Raw genomic sequence first — 22,436 nt, 5'->3', positions numbered from 1 at the left:
AAACTGGGTGGTGGTTCGCCGACGACCGCGCTTCGTTTCGACATGGATTTTCGTTTGGGCCATTGGCGGAGCCCTCAGCCTCGTGTCACTGCCTGGAAGACGCATCTGCTGGCAAGCATCCGTCGGCGACGGGATTCTCGAGTGGTTTGATGCCCACCCTTTCGTGTCGGCTTGACGCTGAGGTGAGTGCCGATGCTCTCGCAACAGAAGGTTTACGTAATAGTGTCCTCTGCCTTCAATATCATGGTGGCTTGTGAAACGCCTGAGGACAGACTGTTCCCTGTAGAACCCGCATATTGTGTTTTGAAACAGAATACCGAACGCGGCGTTTTATTATTCCGATAGCAGTTATATTGGCACCCAAGGCGAATTTTCGACCGTGGGCCTCGCCGTGCGGCTCCGCATACATTTAGGCATATGTACACTATATGTTTATGCAATGTTTGCTGTGTATGCAATGTATATGGAGTTTGCAGAACGGAATAATTTGCGGATAATGAATAACTTTTTCCGCAAGCGGGATAACCGAAAGTGGACGTGGAGGAGTTCGAATGGCGAAACTAGAAATGAAATAGAGTTCATACACTGCGCTAACCCTGGCATCATACAAGATGTGGGCGTGCTCGGCAAGGTGCGCTGCAGTGACCATAGGATGGTAAGAACTCGAATTATCCTAGACTTGAGGAGGGAACTGAAGAAATTGGTACATAAGAAGCCGATCAAGGAGTTAGTGGTAAGAGGGAAAACGGAGGAATTCCGGATCAAGCTACAGAACAGGTATTCGGCTTTAACTCAGGAAGAGGACCTTAGTGTTGAAGCAATGAACGACAATCTTGTGGTCATCACTAAGGAGTGTGCAACAAAAGTCGGTGGTAACTTAGACAGTATACCGGTAAGCTGTCGCAAGAGGCGAAATATCTGATTAATAAACGCCAATGTATGAAGGCCTCTAACTCTACGGGTAGAATAGAACTGGCAAAATTTCCCAAGTTAATCAATAAGCGAAAGATAGCTGACATAAGGAAGTATAATATGGATAGAATTGAACATGCTCTCAGGAACGGAAGAAGCCTAAAAGCAGAGAAGAAGAAACTAGGAATTGGCAAGAATCAGATGTATGCGTTAAGACACAAAGCCGGCAATATCATTACTAATATGGATGAAATAGTTCTAGTGGCTGAGGAGTTCTATAGAGATTTGTACAGTACCAATGGCACCCACAACGGTAATGGAAGACAGAATAGTCTAGAGGAATTTGACATCCCACAAGTAACGCCGGAAAAAGTAAAGAAAGCCTTGGGAGCAAAGGGGGAAGGCAGCTGGGCAGGATCAGGTAACCGCAGATTTGTTGAAGGATGGTGGGCAGATTGTTCTAGAAAAACTGGCCACCCTGTATACGCAATGCCTCATGACCTCGAGCGTACCCGAATCTTGGAAGAACACCAACATAATCTTAATGCATAAGAAAGGGGACGCCAACCATGCACTTGAAAAATTATATACCGATCAGCTCACTATCCGTTGCCTACAAAGTATTTACTAAGGTAATCGCATATAGAATCAGGAACACCTTAGACTTTTGTCAACCAAGGGGTGAGGCCGGATTTCATAAAGGCTACTCAACAATAGACCATATTCACACTATCAATCAGGTGATAGAGAAATGTGCGGAATGTAACCAACCCTTACATATAGCTTTCATTGATTACGAGAAAGCGTTTGATTCAGTCGAAACCTCAGCAGTCATGCAGGCATTATGGAATCAGGGTGTAGACGAGCCGTATATAAAAATACTGAAAGATACCTATAGTGGCTCGACAGCCACTGTAGTCCTCCATAAAGAAAGCAACAAAATCCCAATAAAGAAGGGCGTCAGGAAGGGAGATACGATCTCTCCAATGCTCTTCACAGCGTGTTTACAGGAGGTATTGAGAGACCTGGATTGGGAAGAATTGGGGATAAGAATTAAGGGAGAATATCTTAGTAACTTGCGATTCGCTGATGATATTGCCTTGCTTAGTAACTCAGGGGACCAATTGCAATGCATGCTCACTGACCTGGAGAGGCAAAGCAGAAGGGTGGGTCTAAAAATTAATCTGCAGAAAAGTGAAGTAATGTTTAACAGTCTCGGAAAAGAACAGCAGTTTACGATAGGTAACGAGGCACTGGAAGTGGTAAGGGAATACATCTACTTAGGGCAGGTAGTAACGGCGGATCCGTATCATGAGACTGAAATAATCAGAAGAGTAAGAATGGGCTGGGGTGCGTTTGGCAGGCATTCTCAGATCATGAACAGCAGGTTACCATTATCCCTCAAGAGAAAAGTTTATAACAGCTGTGTCTTACCAGTACTCACCTACGGGGAGCAACCTGGAGGCTTACGAAGAGGGTACTACTTAAATTGAGGACGACGCAACGAGCTATGGAAAGAAGAATGATGGGTCTAAAGTTAAGGGATTAGGTGCGGGAACAAACGCGAGTTAATGACATCTTAGTTCAAGTTAAGAAAAAGAAACGGGCAGGGCCTGTAATGAGGAGGAAAGATAACCGATGGTCACTAAGGGTTACGGACTGGATTCCAAGAGAAGGGAAGCGTAGCAGGGGGCGACAGAAAGTTAGGTGGGCGGATGAGATTAAGAAGTTTGCAGGGACAACATGGCCACAATTAGCACATGACCAGGGTAGTTGGAGAACTATGGGAGAGGCCTTTGCTTTGCAGTGGGCGTAGCCAGAATGATGATGATGATGATGATGATGATGATGATGATTGAATGATAGTATTGCAAAACAGTACCAGTGCTCAAACCTGAAAGTTATGCAATTTTACTGGCGCAGCTCCTGACCGGCAGCGTAGTGGAGCTTGTGCGATGCCATTGGAGGCCCTATATACACGGCATGTTAAAGCTTTTAAATGCACCAGAAATGTTGGCACACCCGCGTATATATTTCGCGTCCGCGTTAGCCGAACCCACTTACAGTTGGAACGTCGTCTGGGGAATTCAAGCGCAACGCGAAACTTATTTGCTGTCGCAGTCAGTACTTCGCCCTTCGGGCGAGACTGCCAATTTTTAAAATCTCCTAACGAATATATATATAAATTCAAAAGAAAGCTGTAGACCGCATGCCGAGTGATTAGGAGTGAAAAGAAATTACTTGCGAAGGTCATGTATTGCCGGACAGAGCAGATAACCGGTGATCTACTGAGTGGGAGAGTGTGTTACCAAAAAGAGTGATACGCACTCTAATGGGACGGCACATAATTATGTGGTGTGATGAGATTAGGAAACTTGTAGGCATATGAAGGGATCTATCGACCCAGAGGATCGCGGGGAGAGGCGTCCGTCTTCCGGGGTTGATAAATAGTATAATGGTGAATATGATATCAACGACTGAGTTGCAGACACGCGTATAAATGATTCACGCGTAATAGCGGGGACACTGTCCTAATTGTTAAGTTTGTTAATTGTTGAATAGTTGCGAGGACGTTATATAGTGTGAATATTATGTCATTCGGCGACGGTATACTATATAAGTGCAATGACCACGTGCACTCAGATCACGGTATCCATACCGTGCGCTTGATCACGCCTGCGGTTCTTGTGCTCGAGCCCTACCCATCGCTTTTATCCGTAATTGCGGAGAACGCCGTAGAAGTAATCCCAAATCGCAGCCATGGTGGTTGCTGTGTCTGGAGCGACGCTGTCGGCCACGGACCAGTGCCTGTTGCTGCTGGGCCGTCCGGGCCGGTTCCAGTGGTTGGTGCTGTTCCTGCTGGCCGTGCTGCAGAGCCAGTGCGCGCTGAACCTGCTGAGCGCGGCGCAGTTGGCGAGACCCGTCAGGCACCGCTGCCGAGCCAGGCCCAATGCCACCATCGGAGGCAGCGACCTCTGGCCCGTGGTGCTCGAGGGAGCCGAGAGGAGGTACCACCCGTGCCTGCTGTACCGGTAAGCAGCAGAACGATGGCGCACGCGACAGACTTTGCAGACTAATTCATTCATTCATTCATTCACCGTTTTCACCATTGGATCACACACCACCACATAGCCGTTATTGCCGCGATTTGCCTCTCGGCGAGACAGGTTATAAGAAAAAAAAAACAGGCTGATAGGAAAAGAAGCGCTATAAACTATACAGCCCCATTGTACTGCTTGTTAAAGACGGCTTTCGAGTTGTTTTCCTTTAGGATAATAGAGTCGCTAGCCGTCGTTTTCTTGATGTACCGCCTGTTCGGGCTTTCTTGTTTGTTTGTTTGTTTGTTTGTTTGTTTGTTTGTTTGTTTGTTTGTTTGTTTGTTTGTTTGTAAAAATTGAAATTTGGTCTACGTTGTCATCCAGTGTGCCGCATCTCAATAGTATAAATGGCGACGCAAAGTCAACACTTATCCTATTTGATGAAGTAAAGTAGCTGTGATATAACACGTTAGGTTAGTCTGCCGGCCGGCTTTAACGCTGAATCTCGGACATAGGAAACACGACTCATGCCTGCAGCATCTCTGTGTGCAATATTATGCATCCTGCGTCCTGTTTTACAGCGGACGAGCTGGAAGGGGCACCATTATTTCGTTAATAGGATATAAAAATGCCTACAGCAGTTAATAACACATTCTAAACCATTCCAATCGCTTTATCATCAACACGGAAATCACGCAAACAACGCGAGCGTCCCGACACGCTTTCGATTCGAGTTTTATTTTTATCGGCTCTAGGATTTGCAGCTGTATAACCTTTTGAAGAGTAGCGCGAACCAGAATAACCCGCTGCCACCACGACTGAAGGTTGCGGGAGATCTGCACAACATTTAGTAGCTACACAAATCACAAACAGTGAAGAAACGTCATGCAACACACGCAGTGATGAAACGCAACATATTATACTTTTTGAATATTTGTGGTAATTATCTGCGGTCCGGTGTCGGCTATGCTTCCAATGGAATCGGAAGAGCCCTGTCATAATCACTGTTGAAAAGCGAATAAATTCACTGCAGGGCAGGATCCCCACATTCTAATTTACGTCTAATCATTTCACACTTTGACTCGCAATTGTAGCGACATCTGGTGACGTGTTCTTCGCCGGGTGGCACTGCGCGGGTCTGGACAACGCACGCCGTGAGGAAAGTGTACAATCGGGGAAATTCAGCTCGATAGACAGGGTTAACGCTGTAAGCCGCCCTAATAGCTGTTCAGTGCGACACCTCTTCAACGCCAAACCCTTGGTTCTCGCTATACCAGGGACCCCACCAACCAACGGGCTGGCACACAACCTTGCACCGATGGCTACGAGTACCTGGCCGTCGACAAGGCGGAGAGCGTCGTCAGCGAGGTATACAGACAACATACGTCACGGTATCCGGTTTATATATCCATAGTCTAAAATCTTGATGAAACGCACCAAACACCAATTAGCGACCGTAATGCTCGTATCTAAGGGATGCCCCTGGTATCGCTACAAAACGGTTGCACCAAAGAAGGTATATGCGTCTGGAGAATGTCCATAGGCGCCAAGTAGTAGAAGTTCTTGGTGATCAGCTACTTTTTTTTTCTTGTATTCGAAGGTTTGACCTGCGGCCTAAAAGGTACGTTTCTTTATTGATACAAACCAATGTCAATAATGCGAAGACACATGCGTACGCAGGAAAGGGAACCGCGTTCCGGTTTTTATTTTCCTGTTGGCTCTACCGGTATGGCTCGATTCGCACGACGGACTGAATTCCGCGGACGAACATGACGTGGCTCAACGTCATCGAATCGTGCCGCACACAGCAACGTCAGATGAGCTGCTAGCGGTGTGATTCGTTGCAGTTGAGCCACGTCAGCGCTAGTCTGCGGACTGAATCAACGATCCATGGCCCGTTGGGTGAATCCAGTGAACGGAATATTGTTCTTTGAAGATGTCATTCATTCGTTACTTGTCAACAGACTCTTCAGGTGGCTGACGAGCCAAATAGAACCGCTACACCTTGGGCCGAACCTTGCTGATTGCGCTAAAGTGCGAAGTTGTGACAGTCCTCTGATACCTAAATTACAAGTGATAACATCGATGTGTTCAGGCCTGCTGCATTTACTGTTCACGAAGGATTTATTTCGGTACGCTTCATCGATGTTCCAAAGACAATTCATAAAAGTAACTGTGACTATATTTAAGCAACAGCACTGTTTTCGCAGAGGCTATTCATGTGACACTCAGCTCGCTGGCTTCATTCACGACATACATTCATCAACAGACACCGGAATTCACGTAGATGCCGTATTCCTAGATTTTTCAAAAGCATTTGACCGTGTCCCTCATCGTCGACTTATTCACAAGCTTACACAGCTGAACATCGACTCTACTGTTGCCACATGGATAAAAGACTTTCTTTCCAACAGGATGCAATTTACATCGGTTAACAATCACAAACCATCTCTAGTCCCCGTAACACCTGGTGTACCACAGGGAAATGTGCTTGGGCCCCTGCTTTCTCTAATTTATATTAGTTATCTACCTGACGGCATCAAATCCAATATCAGGCTATCTGCTGATGACTGCGTCATATATCGTAATATTCACTCTAACTGTGATCATGACATTCTTCAATCTGACATAAACGCTTTAAACGCATGGTGTTCAACCTTGCTAATGCCTCTAAATTTTTCTAAAACTAAATTCATGTCTTTTACTAATCAGGCATCCCGAATTTCAACATCTTACATCCTAAACGGCAGCCTTGTTGAACAAGTTTCCAGCTACAAATATCTTGGCGTACACCTAACCCCTAACTTGACGTGGAGTAACCCCATTAACCATATTCTCGCATCTGCGAACTGTTCGCTTGGTTTCCTTAAACATATTCTCAAACATGCTCCCGTACACTTATGCAAATTGACATACACAACACTAATACGACCTAAAATAGAATACACTTCAGCCATATGGGATCCCCATCAGACATACCTAATAACTGACTTTGAAGCCCTGCCAGGACCGTGCTGTACGCTTCATCTTTTCAGATTGTTCCCGACAAACCAGTGTAACAGTATTAAAAAATCGCGCCGAGCTTGAAGCCTTTTCCCTTCGTCGTAATATTTCTCGTTTTACACTATTCCATAAACTTTACTATCACGTATCTCTTCATAACGAGTGCATGTGTGAACCCTCGGCCATTTTTCCGCGTCGTGATTATTCTTGCAAAGTCAAATTCATTTTTGTCAGTCATTTGTACCTCGCACCGCGATAGAGCATCGCACATGGTCACGGAAACAAATTCCTTAAAATTTACAGGCGCTCTGCGCAGTAGCATTCATACCTAAATATGCAGTTTCACTCTCCGATTTTTAAGCTGATTTTTTTTTCCCGTGGGCCGATAACCAAAGTCTCCGTGACGTTGCCACAGTTTGTGCAAATCATTTAAGGTTGCTGTACTGATAACTATTTTTATTTGGTTGCTTGTGTGTTATTACGTTGATGCACGGTAATTAATTTTATCCCAATTTTGTTTTTGTGTTGTATTTACATTTATGCACTGTTCTTTGCCTCACCGATGTAACCTTTACCCTATGTTATACCCTCTATATAGGGCCTTTAGGGTTATTGTGAAATAAAAATAAATAAATTTCCTTTATAGTACCTGATAACTATTGCTATACAGAAGCTTCTCCTCAGCGTGTAGTACAAATGATTCTAATCCTGTGAACTGAATTTAATAGATCCGGCTGGGCGGCCTGCGTTCATTCACTGGCGGAAGTCACCTCAGCGTTTGGGGCTTCGCAAGACGACGTACTTATTTCTTCGCAAGTGCGTTGGTGCGCCACTGTTCTTCTTCTCCACTGTTATTTTACTGCCCCGTCCTTATCGTGTCATGCTAGCTCGATATTCGCTATTGCGCCCGAATACTTGCAGTACTTGTTTGCCAAGTTTGTTATCTGTTTGCTATTTCATACATGGCCACATTTCGTACCTGTCAACCTGACCATCGAATATAGGCGAGCCTGACATTTCTTTCTTGTTATCCTGTCGGCCACTGCGAAAAGTAACAACGAATAAAATATAAATAAAGGATAGCAAGGTTTTACCCTAACGCCTGTTCGAACCCGGCAGCCTGTGTTCACATTCCAAATGGGTCCAGTACAACTCCGCTACCGTCTTTGTACCTACACACATACGGTACACACCGCTCCGATTGTTCACGCTAAGGCGGCAGCGGTCGCTCGCAGTGGGACCTGGTGTGCGATCGTTCTTGGCTGGCCGACCTGGTCAGGCTCTACCTGAGGCCGGCGTCTTCCGCGCTGGGAGCTCTGATCTTCTGCGCGTGCGCCGACCGCGCCGCCTCGGGTCGCAGGACCACGCTGTTCGTGGCGCAGGCGCTGCAGGTGTCGTCGGCCGTGGCCCTGCTCTTCGTTCCGTGCTTCCTCGCCTTCGCGCTCGTCTACGCTCTCCAGGCTGCTTGCTCCACGGTGAGTGATCCGACAGCCTGAACCGGCCTGCATCAACTATAGCGAAACAGGTTTAGCTGGCAGGACTAGCTAATTTGTTTTCCTTATGGAACATGGTATTTGGAAGGACACAGCGGCACGAGTGCTTGTTGTTTTGTGTGCTGTTTCATTCAGTCCTCTGTCTGTTCACGCTTTTTCATCATAAGCATTCCGGCGACAGCGCGGAAGAGCGATCTGTAAGAGAAGCGTAAACCGACAATCGAGCGTAACTAACTTCTTGCAAATGTTTGATGTGATGTCGCGTCTATTTCGCGCCGCGCAGTATATATATGCATGTCGTAATCTGGGCATCCGAACATTGGCGTGCGTGTGCGCTTTCCAAGTTAGTGACTTAATGATGCGCCCCTCCCTCTGGTTCCTCGTTCATTGCTCGCCAATTTTCTTTCTTAAGTAGCATTTTAGTAGCAGTATAAACCAGCCGACTCATATCGCCATGACAAACAGCGTCAAAACCTGAACTTCGAATGAGACGTCACTGATGCAGCAGACCGTTGGACACGTTCATTTTAGCAACATTGCATAGCGTACCAAAAAAAAAAAAGGGGATAGTTCCCAGTCGATTCCATTTGTTGTCGCCCCAAATAACGTTTTCAAAAGCAAGCAATAAATGTGTGCATGTGTGTTCATTCTTTCGAGTAACGCCTGGGACCGCTGGTGCCCCGCCGCGTGGACGCGTAGTCGGTGAGTTAGCAAGACGCATCCACTTGAAATGAATCAACAGGATAACGCCAGTTTCGAGGTATTATTTCCCGAAGTGTGCGACGGAATACATGTGCATTCCATCTGCGTGTGTATTTCAATGTATCAAAGAACGCTTTGTTCAACGAGTGGAACAGGGCACCTTTACTGCGAGCTTGATAGCACATCTTTTCAAACTTGTGTCATTCTGGAAATTCATTCCAAGTGGATACGCCTTGCAAGCTCACCAGCTACAGCTCGTAAATTGCAATATGTGGCGTAAAGTAATTAATTAGGAAGTTAGTCAGTTTTTCTAGTGTTTCAATTTCTCGTGCAAGTAATGTCCGCCTCTCTGAATACTTCAGCTCAAGGACTGCAACTGTGTTATTCGCAAGTGTTGATTCTTAAAAATTCTGAAGAACTTAAAGATGATCGCCCCGTATACACATACACGCTCTTCTAAGCTCCCTCATCCAGTCTCTACCTCTACCACGTGACAGGCTCCTACACACACCTACACCTTCTTTTTTTTTTTTAATTTGGCACTCCTAATGCTAACGTATTTAAAAAAAAAATTACGCAGAATGACGACGCCACGCGTCGTTCTTGTGTCGTTGCCGGTTCCCGTTCACGTCCTATTGCACGTAATTCAACTGGGCATTACGCTATTCCGACGCTTGTTGACGCCGAACTTCCAAGCGTCGTCGTCGTTTTGTGCCGTTGTTGCACGGCTGCACGTCGCAGTCCACGCGACACATGGCCGTGCATCAACTTCGTCGCAAACGTGTCTCGCTTCGATCCTTTCTGGTGCTGACCTTGGCCGATTACGACGATTGCGTATAAAAGCCATGGCTCATACAGGGAAGGAATGACGAAAACTAGCATCCGCCACCTTTTGTTAGGAAGTTGTCTCACGCGACACGACGCACGCGCCAAGCGTCTCAAAGAGCTCGCACGAGGGAAGCCCTTTTAAGGTTCTTCTATCGTGCTATGCATGTGGCCTTATGGGCAGGCCATCGGCTTGCTACCTTTGCGGACCCTGGTTGAAATATCACAATCGGACGCGTATATTATTTTATTCTTCTTTTCACTGATCATTGTGCGATTCAGTCCACTCGGCTGGACGCAGTGCATATACGAAAACCCGCGAACGGATCTGGTTGGTGTCCGAGTCATCTTGTTCATTTCTTTGTACTCCACACATTGTCCAGCCGCGACGATTTTCGTGCAGTCGCGGTCCTTCCGATGCAATGGTTGCGCGCGCGCACGCAGGCGAGCCAGCTGGTGTCGTTCGTGCTCATGCTGGAGCTGCTGCCGACGCCGTTCCACGTGCAGGGCGCGTGCGCGCTCACCGTCGCCTCCACCGTGGGCTACGTCATGCTGGCCGCGCTCTCCTCGCTCATCTCCTCCTGGCGATACGTGCAGCTCGCCCTGGCCGCGCCGCAGCTCGTCTCCCTGGCTTTCCTCTGGTGAGCGCGCGCGTCAGGCTCGCGCGTGTAACACGGTTGTCAGAGGGGGAAGCGCCATGAAACCCGAGATTGCCGTTTTGCAGCGATTTGACCCTTCCCACCATTCAATGTGTTGTGGCACAGGTCGCAAGTATGGTTCCGAACCACTGATTTGACTCCTGGTTTGAAGACATACCTGACAGACAGTGTTTGCCCGCCTTGTAACTTATTTTTATGCGTTAGCACAGGAGTGTCAAAGTTAAGAAAAAAGAAAGGAAAGCGGATGTGTTTGGGGAATTGTGGGAAGCCGGTCCCGTAGTAGCGGTAGATAGAAGATGGGAGAGCTTAGAAGAGCGTGATTATATATATATAGATAGATAGTGCAACTGATGGTGGTCTACTCTAGACTCCCTTCAGTTGCACTTCGGTCCTCGAAGAGGCAGGACGTGTGTCGAGTGAGTTCCTGAACACTTTGCAATGTGATGAAAGCGATTGAAATCATGGATCCGGGACGTTAAAGAGGTACGACTTCATGCTAACGCATTTATCTCGCATTTACTGCTACATCGCCGCTGAATCATTTACCCTGGAGTTCCTTCACTTGTGAGGCAATCGATATATGTTATGTAGGGAGCATCAAGGAAAAGTGCATGAAGCAATATAAGGTCTATCGACTGTACAGGTAAATGACTACAACATGGCAACCCTTACACATTTTTTGTGTAAGGGTTTGCTGCTATGACTTTGTCGTAAGCAAGAGGTGACAAGTTCGATACTCGGCCTCTAAAAGATTGCGTTATGTTAGCGAGGAACGTAAAAGAATGCTCATGCGCTGAAATTTCCATACGAGTCGAAGAAACCTATAGAAGGAAGTTATAGTTTAATCCGGGGAGCTCTCCACCAGTAGAAGTTTTAAAAGAAATGCTAAATCGTGCCGCGTTTTAAGTCTCGTCAAGGCTAAGGGTACATCAAATACGCATGTTATTGTCAGGTCACAGAAGCTAAGCAGTATTGAGCTGTGTCAGTAATTGTGTGACCCGCCGTCGTATAGCGTACCATAGTACGCCGTTGTTGCTTAGTGACCATGGCGGTCTGCTGCTTGAGCACGAGGTCGCAAGTGCCTTTCCCGGCCGTTTCCTGGTCGCATTACGATGGGGGGGGGGGGGGGGGGGGTAATGGAAAAATGCACGTGTACGTAGACTCGTGCGCATAATAAATAACCACAGTTGGTCAAAATCAGTTTCCACTACCACATCGTTGCTTTAGGACGTTAAACGTCACCATGGCTATAGACGCGCTGCTTTGTAGCGTAGCTGAGGACAGGTGTAACGACACGGTAAGACAGCTAAGGCGTGTTTATTGCTAACATGTCCTCTCTTAGGCCAGGAAGCAACACGTCTAGTCATGATATGTTCCACTCGCTGATCTCTGCTATGTGGCTCCACGAAATATTTCCAGTCACAGCATTAGTGACGTTAAACCCCACCAATCAGTCAATGAGGTGTACTTGAGTGAGAGACCACCTGGGTGGGCCGAGTGCTGACGTATTTCCTTCCGCACTGTAGAACAGAGTATCCATGGACCTCGTGGCATTTACTGTGTCGCGCTATGTCTCGTGAGACGAGCATTTCCTTGTACAGAGAGCACTGACGTTTTGACGTCTAGCAGTCGCATCTGTGTCTGCGCTGTACGCACTCGCGTTCATGCGTTCGCCACGGCGCAGGCTGGTGCCTTACTCGCTGCCGCATCTTCTGCTACGGGGCCAGCTGGCGTCGGCCGACATGACGCTGAGACGCATGGCGCAGCTGGGACGCGTGGGCCTACCACCCGGTTCCGTCAAGCTGCTGCTGCAGTACGCCGCTGCGTCGCGGTCCCTTTTCGCCGGCGCTTCCGGGGGCTCGGCCCTGAGCCAGCTGTTCCTCTACAAGCATATCCGGCGGTACCTGCTCACCCACTTGTACCTCTGGTGAGTGTCAAGACTTGCAGCTTCACTTCTTGTATGGAAGCAGCGCGGACGACAACTGAAGGAAGTGAAAAAAAAAAGAAACAGGACATGCGCTGCATTTCGTGTCTCATGTTGCGAGATTTAGAATAATAACCACCACGTTGTAGCGCTCAATATGAATCCGCAACTTTGTTTCGACTCGCCCCACATCTAGCACCGGATCTATAGGTATATCTGCTACAAGTAAAAAAAAATCTATCGATTACTGTTGTGTTAACTGTGCAGGGCGGTCGTTTCCTTGTTCCTGGCCATACGCGTATCGGAGATCGCCACGCTGACCGGAAACCGGAGTGCCGACCTGTTCACGCGAGGATTCCTCGCCGTCGGTGTTCTACTGCTGGTGTTCGTGCTGGCCGGGCGGTACGTACTCACTCGATATGGTATTGACGCCACGAGGGTATATATGGCTCTGTTCGCTCATTGTACGTTTCCATTCAGCAAGCGCGAAAGGTGGTCGAGTCAGTCGGTTTTATAAGCCGTTAGAAGTGCGTGTTCCTTTCGGCGGGATACATGCCTTTGCCCCGTTTTGAAAATGCCGCACTGTGCAGAAAAATAAAAGAGAGCATAAAAGGATTAGCGCAAGCAAGGAGGTTGGCCTGAGCGACTAGCCTGCCTGCCCCTAGCCTGCCCCTCTGCTCAGAGAGAATGGGCAGAGGAGCGAAGGAGGCTTAGAAAACTCGGGAAATGATCGCCGGCGCCCAGTGCATGCGGGTCTGTTTCTGACATTCGCGACCGATTCAAAATCCTCATCGACGCGCAGGTCCCGGGGCTTTCGCCGTTTAAACATGGAATTGTTCCATGATAGAAAAGAAGTTAGGCGCGCAGACAGACACAAGAACAGGGAACTTTCTTTTTCTAGCATGAGTGCCTTTACCAACCAGCTCAACTTTCTGTCGTTCTCTGGAATTGGTGAAGCTGGGTGTACTTAATTGCACAGGCCGTTAGTGCCTGTGCAAAGCGCAACTCAGTGGCTTTTGTGGAGGCCAGTGGTGGTATACCGGTATACGTGGCGTCCGTTGTAAAGCAACAGATCAGCCCTCGGAAACGCCTAAATTCGAATTTAGGCGTTTCCGACAACGACGGATCTGTACAACGGACAACGACGGACCTGTACAACGAAGGATCCTTCGTTGTACAGGTAAATTCATTGCAGTTGTCTTCTTTGTGGAGGCGTTCAAAATACATACGAAAGATAGGAATTCGGCAGGGACATATTCAGCCCTTCGTTATGCAGTTCATTTAGGACATGAGAGGCGTTCGGTAGTATCGCGTGAGCGTCGACCGCGCACGGCACATCAGCTCCTACTCTCTTTGACTTTGATTTTGCTCCCCCCTTATGTAATGCCTTCGGGCCTTTAAGGGAAAAATAAATGAAATGAAATGAAACATGTAACGGCGAGATCGGTTATGTGGCACGTGCGCATATGTGCGCACAGCACACTCCATCTCAAGAACCGTCTGCTACGCTGTTCTCTCAAGGAAGACATACGTCCTGTCAGGGTTATCTGCGTAGTCCTGTTTACCCGGTGTGAAGCAGACACGTGCAAGACTGAGATGTGTCACTTGCGATGCGTTTTCCGTATTCATTCCTACTACTTGGCCCCAACCATCGTGCCTTACTTTATATATATTCAGTAAAGTTTTTTACTCACTCACTTGACCCACGCATGCGCCATTGAACTAGGATGAAAAATCAAAAATGAAGTAAATTTATCAGCACATACGATGTATTGTCTGTGAAATGTGAGGCCTCAGGGTTAACAAAGGTCGCGCGTGTGCATTCCTGATGTCAACAGCGCAGTAGACAACGCCCCCACTGAAGAATAGTTCGTGCGCTTGCGCGTACTATTCAGGACGCTGGCACTCCGGGTGGTCGACGCTCGCACGATATTATGAACGATTCAGGAGGCTATAGTACGTGATAATAATGCCGCTGCGATTTGGCTCCGATCCGGCGCAGGCTGGGCACCGTCCGCATACAGACGCTGCTGCTGGCGCTCGGCGGGAGCCTCTTCGTGGTCGCGGGTTTCTTCGAGCACAGGCGCGTTGCCAGCGAGAAAGGTGAGGGGTCGCTCAGAATCTTTTTTTTATTGTTATTATTCTTTCACTGTGACTTCAACAGAGCGCTGCTGCCCAGCCACGTGCTTGATGTAGTAGCCTGCCGTTATTTTTTGTTAGATCACTTGAGTTATTGGCTGCCGTAATCAGCTACATCATTGCAAAGCTTCTAGTTTTATTGCGCAAAAAGCTATCATCCCCTAAGGAGGCTTATCGTATGAGCAGCTCGCGATAAAAGGTACCAGGAAATACCGCCCAGCATTCCGCGGACACTGCGTCCTACTTCGCGAGAAAAGCGTCACGATGGTGGGCATCAGTAGAAACTATGCCGACTCCCTTGACGTTCTGTACAAGAGAACAACATTGTAGTTTTCAATGCCGCGGTCAGAAATGGGCTATTACACACGCTATACTATTTTGTTTCCCCATGGACTGAAATAACTGCTGTAGGTGTTCGACGACAACTTTCTGCCCGAAGCTGTCACAACGCATTGCAATAATGTAAATCAGGTTGTTTTAGCGTTCAAGCTGTTTACTTCTCTCGCTTTACTTCTTTTCTTTATTGTGTTCACGTAGGCCTTACTGTTGACCTCTTCTTCTCCGGACTCTGCGCACTGTTCGGCTGGACAGCAGTGGTCGTGGCAAAGTCAACCATGCTCTTTGACATGGCAAAATCCATGCCCACCGGGACAAGGTGGGTTTCTTGTAAAAAAGTGACAACTGGTATACATTATCACAGACAACAATATTAAGAAGCGCATGTGGTTAAACTTGAATCTCAAAACGCGTTGTCCATTTCCTCGTGTCACCAAGCATACCTGGCGATTGCTTTCTCTTCATTTGAGTCCCCACTTACTCGGTACTTTCACCCTCAAAGCAGTGAAGGCCGCGATACCTTACGACGAGCAATCACCAGCGAGAAGCTATGACGTCATTTCTGCTGGGGATCATTCGTCGTGCAGAGCAGTGCCATGGAGGAAGGAAAAATTGGGAGAGAGCGTTGCGTAACGCATTTTAAACCAGACGTATCGGCCCGACAACGTGATCACGTCAGAAGCGCGGTATGTTCGTCTGCCCCCGCTCTGCAGGCAGATCAAGCAGTATAGCTCAATGCCGACAGGGCAGTCGAACAAGCACGCATCGAATAAAAAATTCACGCAAGAACTCCTCTGGGGGTTGTCTAAGTATGCATAAGCACTGTGCCACTTGCTCATTTCCATGCAGCCTGGTGCCATTATCAATGTTACGAAACTTGATCATGCCAGTGCAAACGACAGCGCTGTGGTGACAAGAACGAGTGCGGACAGCGGTGCCAGGTGCGCCGGTGACGTTCCGATCATTATAAGCGTTATCGCTCATCAGATCCTTATCTATCCGCGTCGAACCATTGACCAAACGTACTCGGGCGGTGGCTTCGTGGGGCACCATCGGGCTGGCCGCACCCTGAAAGTAATCTGCGATGCTGACAAAGAGGTGCTAACTGCCGAAAGCTTCCCGCGCTCTCTTCTCGCCGCTTACTTAGCGTTGAAGAGAGACCTGCGGGTCCGTATGTTGAAAGCGATCTGCGAAAGTGGCAGAGTGAGGCTTGTGCTGAGAGCTGCGTGAGCGCCGTGTTTTCACCGCTTCGTTGGCATTGAATCGAGAGGCGAATCCACTCGCTGCTGCGGGCGCTTTCTAGAAAGCGGTGGTCTTTTGGGACGGACAGAGGGACGATTTTCTCGTTGGTAAGCATAGGAATTCTTATGCATTTAAAATTACCGCAAACTAAACATTCCTGGCCAATACGGCGAGTCTCAGAGGTCACGTGCTGGGCCACTATCGCGAAGGAAAAAGCAAAGGGAGCGGCTTCACGGAGAGTTCGCTTGCCAAGGCTCGCTGCGTGACGTAATGCTTTCTCCTCGTTCGTTTCTTTCCTTCATTGGCAGTGCAGTGGCAAATGCATCACTGTCCAACTCGCAGAATTCGTATAAACGGGCCAGCCAATTACATTCTTTTATTTCCGTGACGTCATGGCGGAGGCCAACTTCTTTCACCATACATACATGAGCGTCTCTCGGGACCCTGTTTTGGATCTCTGAAGCAGAAGGAGCACGTGTAGTGTACCACAATCTCCTTATGGGGTCCTGGGGATTGTTATTCATTGGGGATTACGGCCCAATAATTCCCGTCTTTACTGACATGGGTGAAGAATGATCGGTGCTCCGAAGGCACCAGTGCCATGCGTCACCCGTAAAACTTCAAATACCTGCTTGTTTCCCGTCGTTCTCACTGCAGGGCCTTTGGCCTGGGTCTGTGCGTTGCAGTGGGCAGCCTGGCGGAAATCCTCGCTCCAACGATATCCACCTTGGTAAGCCACGCATGGGGCGACATGGCCACAATTAGTACATGACCGGGGCTGTTGGAGAAATATGGGAGAGGCCTTTGCCCTGCATTGGGCGTAACCAGGCTGATGATGATGATGATGATGAAGCCACGCATGAGCCTTGATCGAACTTATTCAGTTTGCGCCCAGGAACTGCGACGAGAGGTGGTGCGCAGGGATGTGGGTTCTGACGAACTTCAACCACCGACGGTCTGCCTAGGCGCAGTTCTAGCTTTTGGTCACCGTAGTAATGCGGCAGGTGCAGCCGACATTCTAACTCGAAACATCGAGCCCAAAAGGATGCCGTAGCTCCTGAACTGCTGCGGTGTGGCAGATTGTGTCAAACCACCAAGGATATGACTGACAACACCTTGGTATTGATAAATGCCTACATAAGGCAGTGTACATTAAGCCTACATAGCCTAGCCTTGTTTTATGATGCACTGAATTGCTTTCATCCAGCATTTTACAACTGACCTCTACCGGCTATCTGCAACGCAGCACGTGAAGACAGAGCTTTCTCGAAATGCAATTTTTCGAAAGTTTTTCTCCCGCCCTCTTTGAGAAAACATGATTATAACCAAATTTTACGATAACTTTCTGCCGGAGAACGTCGCTGGAAACGTTGAAGATAAAATACAAAAATGTAAATGCATTCGCCTGCATTTTCTAGACATTTATATCCCTTTTTCAAGGTCCCTCCACAGAGGGTAGCAAATCAGGTCCATTTCTGGTTAATCTTTATGCCTTTTCCACTTCTTCTTTTGCACTCACGTTCTCTCTCTCTCTCTCTCTCTCTCCATTGCATTCATTCCCTTCTGTTATAACAGTGCACTTTTCTGCAGCATGTGTCGCAGCGGCCTCTGTTTCGCGAACATGCAACTTGAATACGTATGTCGGCATCCGGAATCGGTGTCTTTTATCCCGGCGTCACATTCAGGGTGGCCTGCTGCCTTTCTACCTGCCGATGGCCGGCTGCGGCGTGCTGGTTCTGACCGCGGCCGGACTCAGCCTCGTGTTTCCGGACTCGTGGAAGCGGCCCCTGCCCCCGTCGGCGGAGGCCGCCGACGACGCCAAGCAGCCCCGCCGGACGCGCCGTCGCGGCTCCTACTCTCCGCCCGCGAGCCGGCTGGGTACAGCGACCACCTCTTCGCTACCGCTCGCCGACGACGCAGCGGCCGCGCTCACAGCGGCCAAGGTTACCCGCGCCAAGCATGCCAGCATGCGAGTGCGTATGCTTTGCCAGCGGCTCCTCTATAGAGGACGCGTTGGCCTTGCCCACTCTTTCGCCACGTTGGGTTTAGAGAGACCGGTCGGTTAACGCGGTCGCAGTCACAAAATTTTTCACTTGCCTTCCTTTTCAGAGTATACGCGTTTTGGGGGATCAGGGGCGTACGCGGGCTTGACAACAGTCCAGCCTGCATGATTGCGTCGTCACGTCCGGGGTCATGTAGGGCAATGACTCCTACACTAACACACCTCCAGAAAGGTCTCGTCGGAAAGGTCTTACGCGTGTTCTTACAGTGTAGGAGAAGCCCATATAGCATGCCCACATCTCATGCTGTTCTGCCGCTTGTTGAAACATTGACGGTGATACATATGTGTCATCATTTATGCGTCATCCTTTTTCTGATTGCAGAGCGCGCGGACCACATCGGAAACGTCCTGCAAACGGCCGCTGGACTCCATGGACTCCAGCGGCACTCAGCGAAGCACTTTCGCCACCCAGATGGTCTATCCGGAAAAAGGAAGCGTCTACTTCCAGTCCTGCCCGGTCGGACGAAACGTATCGCTCTCCAAGACGCCCACTCGGGCAAACTCCGTATCATCGGGCGACGACAACGAGTCTGACGGCGGCGAGTCGAGGCTCACCGACCTGGAGGACGAGCTCCACCGGGCGTGGGAGATGGGTGCGCTCAGCTTGAGGTCGCCGCCGCAAAGGACGCGGCGCCAACGCCAGCAGCACGACTTGCATTGCTTTGGCCTGACTCAGAAGAAGCCCTCTGAAGGAAATTTCATCAGCGAAACGGCTTTTTGAACATTTTTTTCACTCGACACCCTGTGCAAGGAGCAGCCGCGCGCGTTTTGAACGCCCGTATCGCGTTTACCTGTATTGAGGGAGCACAAATCAAGCTTATACTGCGCACCTACAACTTGGTTACACGCCACACTTCCTTTGGTCGACGTAACCTTTGGTTGGCGAAAAAGTAAGCAAAACATCGATCACAACCGCAGCAATTTGGGCCTGCTGGTATACCATGGTAAAGGATGTTGAATAGCGCAAGTATGTGAGAAGAATTCAAGGGAAGACAGTGCTAACTTCCAACAAACTTCATTCGTGAAAAGAGCGGCTAATATACATTTTAACGACAGCATGTGACATCAACTATAATCACCTTTTTAAGAAGTCAGTCTCTTTATCAGTCAAAAGCACTGATTCGCACAGTCTGGACCAAGTCCTAAAATCAGATTGGTTTACATGATTTCTCGAGTCAGCCAGTCACGGTCCTTACGGATGACAATACGAATAACAAAAGATGGATTTCATCCGGAACTTGTACAATGTGGCGTCAGCCAACCATCACGTGCATTTTTCACATTTGCCTGCTCACGGATGCCTGTTCATTGGTGATAGCGCTAGCAAGTCTAGTTAGGATGAAAACTCACAGCTAAGTCTATATAAGTTAATGCATGAATTGCCTGTAGAGGACTCAATCAGATTTTCAGACTTTACTGTGTGTTTTCACCCTAACATGACTTGCTAGCGCTATCACCCACGCATTAACAAATCCATACGCCTATTTCAATGGGCCCATTATAAGCTCGTAAAGAGAGGGATTGTAAACGGGTATTTCCGCAATGCACTTCAGATGCCTTGCACTCATGAGGTGGCTAGAAATGCAGGCAAAGTGGTTGTCCGATGTTGGCTACCCGATTTATGTCCGAACTGCTGCAGCTGAGCCAGTACTCAGAAGGATGCGCTCTTGCGCTAGTTCTGCGCAACCCGACCCAGACAAAAGAAAAAAAAATATTGGAATGATTATCTACCTTTACAAAGTGTCCCATAAACTCAAAAATATAGGTGAACGTTCCAAAGCTAAAGTATCTTCTCTGCGCCGTCCAAACTAAGTATATTATGTAGTTTAAGCCGCTCTCTTAATGAAAAGAGCATATTTAATTAACAAAGCACAATTTGACAGCTGTATCTACGACGTGGTTTACAAGATACCCCTTTCGTGTGGTAAGCTGTATATAGGTCAGACTAAATTTTCGCCTCCGACTCGGCTACAGCAGTTTGGACATGAATTAGGTAGCCAGCATCAGACAACCTCTTTAGCTGCCTTTCTAGCCGCCTCGTGAGTGTAAGGCATGTGAAGTGCATTGCGGAAACCACCAGTTGACAATCCCTCTCTTTACGAGCTCAGAGTGGGCCCATTGAAATAGGAGTATGGATTTGTTACCGCGTGGGTGATAGCGCTAGCAAGTCATGTTAGGGTGAAAACACACAGAAAAGTCTAAAAACATGATTGCGTCGTCTACGGGTAATTCATGCGCTAACATAGACTTAGCTGTGCGTTTTCACCCTAACTAGGCTTGCTAGCGCTATCCCCCATCCGTGAGCAGGCGAATGTGAAAAACGCCCGCGATGGTTCGCTGGCGCTTCACTGAACAAGTTCTGGATGCAAGCCTTCTTTTGAAGCTTGTACTGTTGTCTGTAAGGATCGTGACCGGCTTACTCGTGAAATCATGTAAGCCAATCTTATTTTAGGACTTTGTCCAGTCGGTGCGAAAACTCCGTCAGTGCTTTTGACTGATAAAAAGGTTGACTTCCTAAAACGGTGAATAGTTGCTGTCACGTGTCCTCTCGTTGAAATGTACATTAGCCGCTCTTTTCACGAATAAAGTTTGTTGGAAGTTAGCGCTCTGTCATTCCTTGCATTCTTCTCACGTGCTTGCGCTATTCAAAATCCGTTACCAAACAATGTGACATTTAACTCACAAAGTATGTGGATATGAGTAGCTTTACAAAGGTTACAGCGATAAGGGTGCGTTTGCGTTGTCCTTATTGACGCTGAGCGTGCTACGTCTCATAACGCAAAGCACAAGCATATATATGTAATATAACGGGTCGTATCGCTGATGCCTGACAAACGCTCTGCACCGTGCTTGACAATGCTCTGTCTCGATTGCGTTTTCGTCTGCCATGTTTGCGCCAGGCCGGTAGCTGAGAAGTCGCGTGCTCTGTTTATCTTGACAAGTTTCCGTGGAAGATGCTGCAGTGGAAATGGCTCTCAGCAGCGCTCATACAGCTGATGTGTGAGATTGTCACTTGTCATATCGTGAATAAAATAATGTATAGTCTTCTCAGTGGTGAACAATTTGCATGGTGTAATTCAATATATCGACACCAATTCATTCACTTCATCAGATGATACATACATATATAATATATATATATATATAATATATATATATATATATATATATATATATATATATATATATATATATATATATATATGTGTGTGTGTGTGTGTGTATAAGTATGGTGTTCACTATAATAGAAAGTTTATTTGACAGGAAAAGATTTTAAGAAGGGGTGGTCAGAGCCCGTCAGGCCCCGCTGACCTCTGCCGCCTGCCTGACCTGGCTAATTAAGCACTTTTGTCCTGCCAAGTCGCAATGGCCGAGCTGTGCCTCCCACTGCCCCACTGTGTTATTGCTATTTGGCCTATGAGGGCGCTTAGCGCACTTCCAGGTTACGTGCACTTCCAGGTTACGGGTGGGTATATGCCACAGCACCAATGGCAGTTGACCCTATAGCGAGTGGGATACATGACGTTTAGCATCTTTGGATGGGGAAATACCCCGGTCTGTATCTTGCGTCAATCGGCGGCCTGTTCGCCGCTGAGTTATGGGTGAGGCGGCGGGTAATTTCTGCGGTGTCCGCTCTGATCAGCAGGGATGTCTTTGGCATTTAAATTGATGAGATATTGTGAGGGATAGTGCGAGTGGTTGGGGTTAGAAGAGGACGACGTGGATCGGTTAGTAGACCCTCGAGCTAACGCGTTAGCGTGTTCGTTCCCTTGTACCCCCGCGTGTCCAGGGCGCTAGAGTAGGCTATGACGGTGGTTGACAGATTTGAGGGCTATCGCGAGTCTAGCTACAGTCACGTGCCCCTTGAGAAACATGCAACATGCCTCCCTGGAGTCCGTGACTATGACCGAGTCCCTTTGCTATAATGTACCTTTGCGAACATTCTGCGTGACCGAGGGCGATCGCCACTGCTACCATTTCGGCCGAAGTGGGGGATCCTGCCGTGGCCGACGCGGTTATTTGTTGCTGGCAGGTCGCGTTCACTATACTGCCAAGGCGTACCTCCTTTGGTGGCGCTGTCCTGTCGCCTCTGCGTACGCA

General features: G+C 48.2%; 2 protein-coding genes across 3 annotated transcripts; both read left to right on the top strand.

The window, feature by feature from the left end:
* The first annotated feature begins 3,657 nt into the window (after positions 1-3,657).
* On the top strand, positions 3,658-8,449 carry LOC135919309 (organic anion transporter 3-like). Its single transcript, XM_065453042.1, has 3 exons — positions 3,658-3,944; positions 5,228-5,318; positions 8,189-8,449. Exons 1-3 carry the CDS (start codon positions 3,673-3,675, stop codon positions 8,447-8,449), a joined length of 624 nt encoding a protein of 207 aa, XP_065309114.1. The 5' UTR covers positions 3,658-3,672.
* On the top strand, positions 8,018-21,397 carry LOC135919324 (organic cation transporter protein-like). Of its 2 annotated transcripts, XM_065453070.2 has the most exons (9): positions 8,019-8,428; positions 10,418-10,614; positions 12,317-12,559; positions 12,824-12,958; positions 14,559-14,659; positions 15,233-15,350; positions 16,931-17,003; positions 17,959-18,246; positions 18,658-21,397. In XM_065453070.2, exons 2-9 carry the CDS (start codon positions 10,445-10,447, stop codon positions 19,054-19,056), a joined length of 1,527 nt encoding a protein of 508 aa, XP_065309142.1. In that variant the 5' UTR covers positions 8,019-8,428; positions 10,418-10,444; the 3' UTR covers positions 19,057-21,397. The 2 variants fall into 2 exon arrangements, with proteins under 2 accessions (XP_065309143.1, XP_065309142.1); XM_065453071.2 differs by lacking the exon at positions 10,418-10,614 and having other exon boundaries at positions 8,018-8,428.
* Positions 21,398-22,436: the final 1,039 nt, after the last annotated feature.

This window comes from Dermacentor albipictus, chromosome 2, assembly GCF_038994185.2.
Source record: "Dermacentor albipictus isolate Rhodes 1998 colony chromosome 2, USDA_Dalb.pri_finalv2, whole genome shotgun sequence".
Classification (NCBI taxonomy): Eukaryota; Metazoa; Arthropoda; class Arachnida; order Ixodida; family Ixodidae; genus Dermacentor; species Dermacentor albipictus.
This window is presented reverse-complemented; position numbering and strand designations above follow the sequence as displayed.

Coding starts and splice junctions, on each gene's coding strand:
- LOC135919324 (XM_065453070.2), top strand. CDS start 10,445: ATGCTGGAGCTGCTGCCGACGCCGTTCCACGTGCAGGGCGCGTGCGCG. Junction 12,560..12,823: donor CTCACCCACTTGTACCTCTG/GTGAGTGTCAAG, acceptor TTAACTGTGCAG/GGCGGTCGTTTCCTTGTTCC. Junction 18,247..18,657: donor CCAAGCATGCCAGCATGCGA/GTGCGTATGCTT, acceptor TTCTGATTGCAG/AGCGCGCGGACCACATCGGA.
- LOC135919309 (XM_065453042.1), top strand. CDS start 3,673: ATGGTGGTTGCTGTGTCTGGAGCGACGCTGTCGGCCACGGACCAGTGC. Junction 3,945..5,227: donor CACCCGTGCCTGCTGTACCG/GTAAGCAGCAGA, acceptor TCGCTATACCAG/GGACCCCACCAACCAACGGG. Junction 5,319..8,188: donor CGGAGAGCGTCGTCAGCGAG/GTATACAGACAA, acceptor GGTCGCTCGCAG/TGGGACCTGGTGTGCGATCG.